This window comes from Staurois parvus, unplaced genomic scaffold (genome assembly GCF_062004578.1).
Source record: "Staurois parvus isolate SC_StPar_1 unplaced genomic scaffold, SC_StPar_1.0 ptg000231l, whole genome shotgun sequence".
Lineage (NCBI taxonomy): Eukaryota > Metazoa > Chordata > Amphibia > Anura > Ranidae > Staurois > Staurois parvus.
In genome coordinates this window covers 1,495,946-1,499,796 of record NW_028318027.1, presented here as the reverse complement: position 1 = coordinate 1,499,796, position 3,851 = coordinate 1,495,946, and the positions used below count along the sequence as shown (strand labels likewise).

The 3,851-nt window shown below is 39.4% G+C and overlaps 1 protein-coding gene across 1 annotated transcript; it reads left to right on the top strand.

The window, feature by feature from the left end:
* The first annotated feature begins 1,063 nt into the window (after nucleotides 1-1,063).
* Nucleotides 1,064-2,614, top strand: LOC149460391 (serine/threonine-protein kinase SBK1-like). Its single transcript, XM_089679756.1, has 3 exons — nucleotides 1,064-1,238; nucleotides 1,509-1,711; nucleotides 2,081-2,614. Exons 1-3 carry the CDS (start codon nucleotides 1,064-1,066, stop codon nucleotides 2,612-2,614), a joined length of 912 nt encoding a protein of 303 aa, XP_089535882.1.
* Nucleotides 2,615-3,851: the final 1,237 nt, after the last annotated feature.

Sequence of the window (3,851 nt, the reverse complement as noted above, 5' to 3'; positions counted from 1 at the left end):
TTGGAAATAGCCACCAAATCTTCTGTTTATGTACCTGTTATTAATCTTTAATAAAAATATCATGGGACAAAAAAAATTTACAAAACCTAATAAAAGTTTTCATTCTTCCCCCACTTGTGTTCTCCTAAAGGAGGTTTTGCTGACCACACACATAAAGTGAGGGAAGATCGGACGTCAGAAATGGCAAAAAAAAGTTAAAAGATGTTCTAACCCTTTTCGGTTTTTGTCCAAATTCTTTGGTTGGATTTGTGCTTGAAGTCTCAGGAAGTCACATATCTTTAGTAAATAATTTTACTGTATTACAGCAAAGTAAAACCAGGGACTTCCTAGGATGGCACCTAAGGACAGAAAGTCAACACCCAGCTATAAAAGATATTTTCATAAATGTTAGTCATATCATGCAAAAGTTTAAAAGATTCACACATGATGTTCAATACAAAAACTTTTGTATGATGTGACTAATACATTTGGAATTTGTATCCCTATGTTTTGAATTGATATCCCTGGCTGCCATCCTAGGAAGTCCCCGCTTGTTACCTTGTTGTAGATATTTGTTGGTTTGGAATGATGGCACTCTCGGTCCTTTGCCCAGTGCCATTCTACATCACTCCTTTCTCTCTTTGGAATCTATAAAATAATTGGACTTCTTACATATAACTTGTATGTATCAGAGTAAGGGTTCATGTCCATAGAATCAGTTTGATGTCCATTTGAGACCCTTCTAAAATAATTTATAATACTGTATATTGACAGGTGAATTTCATCGGCTTCAAGTGGGTTTTGCATTACCATAGACTTATATAGGAAAGCAATATCCACTTGCTGTGAATAAAAGCTCATCAACATAAGCCCAGCATGTATTTAATAAGAATTGTAAGCATATATCAGCTTTAAAATGTAAAATAACTGTCTTTAGTTACAATACTACCCCTCCCCCCACCTCTAATGAAGGTGACAATTAATAACAGTAACTGGGTGATATCCAGAGAGATGATTAATGCCGCTTACTAATGATTAGTGCCAAATGAAACTAATTTGTATGTTTTGATGTTGTGATTCCAGAATGGCTTCTAGCATTGTAGAAGTAACCAAGAACACTGCAAGGAAACTTCTTGAGCTCATTGCCGAAACCTCAGAAAACCTGAGGATGATGGAAGTCACAGACCACTTCCACCCCATCAAAGAGCTCGGGACAGGATCGTACGGAAAGGTCCTCTTGGCCAAACATCGGGGTTCAGGTAAATTTGTAGCCTAATTCATGTAAAGAGAATGATTTACAGAATCAGTTGTGCTTCTGAGTGCTTTTGAGCAGCATTTTTAAGTTTCTAAGTTTTCCAAGCCCCCCTTGCTTCCAGTTTTTGAGTGATGATTATGGATCTTAATAAGTCAGAGCTTTTAGATTTACATAAACTTTTAACTAACTTTAGCAGGTTTTTAGCAAGCTTCATCATTTCTCTAACGTTGGGTTTATGATACTCATTGTCTTTTTATGTCTTTCTTTTTAACAGATGAGTTGGTGGCTATGAAACTGATGAGTAAAGAGACAACTCCAATGGACAACTTCCTAGTGGAATACGGAATGTCTCTTAGTCTCAGCGGCCATCCAAATATCATCGCAACCCATGAAATCGCTTTCCAAACCAGCAACGACTATGTCTTTGTCCAGAAGGTGGCACCAGCTGGAAACCTTCATTCAATAGTAAAGCTAAATGTAAGTTTGTATCAAAAATGTATTGATCTTTATAAAGTCACAATTTCTAGTTTTAGTTGCTTTAAAGCATTTCTGAGTTTTAAGTGAGTTGGTAGGATGTATAGTTGGCATACGCTTGTTGTTTTAGGTCTGTGTATCACTCAAGATATGAAGCAAGGTTTAAAATGGAGTAAGATGGGTTAAGATGGATCTTGCACCATTAATGGCACCATTTTGTATGCTGACAGGTTTCCTTTAATCATACTCCTTGTGTATTCAGCTAATGTATGTTTGTTTCCCTGTACACGAGGTAAGGTGGGTTCAATATGTTGGGTAACATTGTGCTATATTGTGTCTAGTGACTAATATTCTCTCTTTTTTTCCCTACAGGTTGGTTTAAATGAAGATGTTGTAAAGAGTTTTGTTCCACAGGTAGCGAGTGCCTTAGACTTTATGCACAGCAGAGGAATGGTCCATCGGGACATTAAACTGGACAACATTTTGCTCATGGACATTGAATGTAAGGAAGTCAAATTAGCAGATTTTGGACTGACAAGGCTCCGGGGCACTCAAGCACCATGTATGTCCTGGTCCATCCCATATTATGCTCCGGAATTGTGCAGCTTAAAAGAAGGAGATCAATTGCTGCTGCACCCGAGCATTGACGTGTGGGCGTTTGGAGTCTTGTTGTACACAGCTATGACCGGCTCGTTTCCTTGGAAAGAAGCAGAGGGTCATGACCCCATGTATCGGGCGTTTGCTTGGTGGCAAATGAAAAAAGATCTATCCTTGGCACCAGGAAAGTGGCAACAATTCTCCATTGAAGCCAGGCAGATGTTCTGGGACTTGTTGGCCCTCAATGCCTCTGAGAGGTGTTCTGCTATGGACATTTTAAAATATGTCCACCTGCCATGGAAAGCATAAATGCCTCCAGAGAATCTAACCAGGAAAATGGTCATACATGTGACATAACAGAGTTCATGATGTCCATTGTGGAGCCTCATCAAGTTCTGCCTCATACAAGACTCATGTCCTAGGGGAAGGTAAGTCTAAATCTTAGGACTGCTGGCGTTTTCTGTAGCTGGTCACATGTTTGCTTATCTACTGTAATTGCTGATTTCAGAAATACTAACTCATAGCGTAGGAAAACCGTATATAATGAGCCACAGAAGCACAGATCTAATTGGACCACATGTCCACTTCTTTCCACCACAGTTCTCAAAAGCAATTTCACTATTCAAACATATACCATTCTAAAGCTATAACACCGATGTATGCTTACATGGTACCTACACTAATTACACATTCATTCTATTTGGCTTTAGTCTCCCAATGCTTCCCCTGCCTAAGAAAATATTATATAGTCAAATTACGGGACCCTCTGCTCCAGGGCCACAGAGCAGCTAATGGCATGGTTATACTACATAGAAATTACATTGCACTTCTTCTCACCATTGATTTTATTGTTCTCCTTAAATGGCCTTAAAACTCATTTCCAGTTTTATTATTTCATGTGGTAGGAGGGGGGCCTGTTTACAAAAACAAGCAATGTTCTCCCTCCCCAAGCTCTAGTGCTGCCCCATATTGTCTTTGCTCCAGATTCGGTCTTTTCCAGGATTTGACACCCAATGTTATGCAACATCTTCTGTGAGCTGACAGGGAAATGATTCAAGGAGCCAAGCTCACCTCATCACATGAGCCCAGTTCTCTACAGCAGCATTCAGGACCTGTTCCCTGCTGGAGGATAGATGAGGATGGGAAACACATGTCAATCATATGTCCAGCCCGGCCAGGAAGAATAAAGACAGATTTAAATAAAGCTCCTAAACATTTGTGCTATATTAGAACAAATTGACATTTTTCTACATTTTGTTGGTTTTCTTTTCACTTTTTTATTCATTGTCAAGTGTATTGGAATGTGTGTTCTGCAATCCTCCTGTACAAGGCATATATGGTAAGTATAATATTGTCATAATAAATGAAGACTTTAATGACTCTATTGCAGTATGGACTGAGGAATCCTTGGATACATTGATGGAATGATGTTACATTACCGAGCCTGAGATCAGCAAGCCCCCCCCCCCCCCCCCCCAGCTGCATAGTGTAGTAACTTTTGCTAATCTGTGGTTACTCCTCCTGTGCACTGGGTGGTGCTCTTGTG

Coding starts and splice junctions, on each gene's coding strand:
- LOC149460391 (XM_089679756.1), top strand. CDS start 1,064: ATGGCTTCTAGCATTGTAGAAGTAACCAAGAACACTGCAAGGAAACTT. Junction 1,239..1,508: donor GGCCAAACATCGGGGTTCAG/GTAAATTTGTAG, acceptor TCTTTTTAACAG/ATGAGTTGGTGGCTATGAAA. Junction 1,712..2,080: donor ATTCAATAGTAAAGCTAAAT/GTAAGTTTGTAT, acceptor TTTTCCCTACAG/GTTGGTTTAAATGAAGATGT.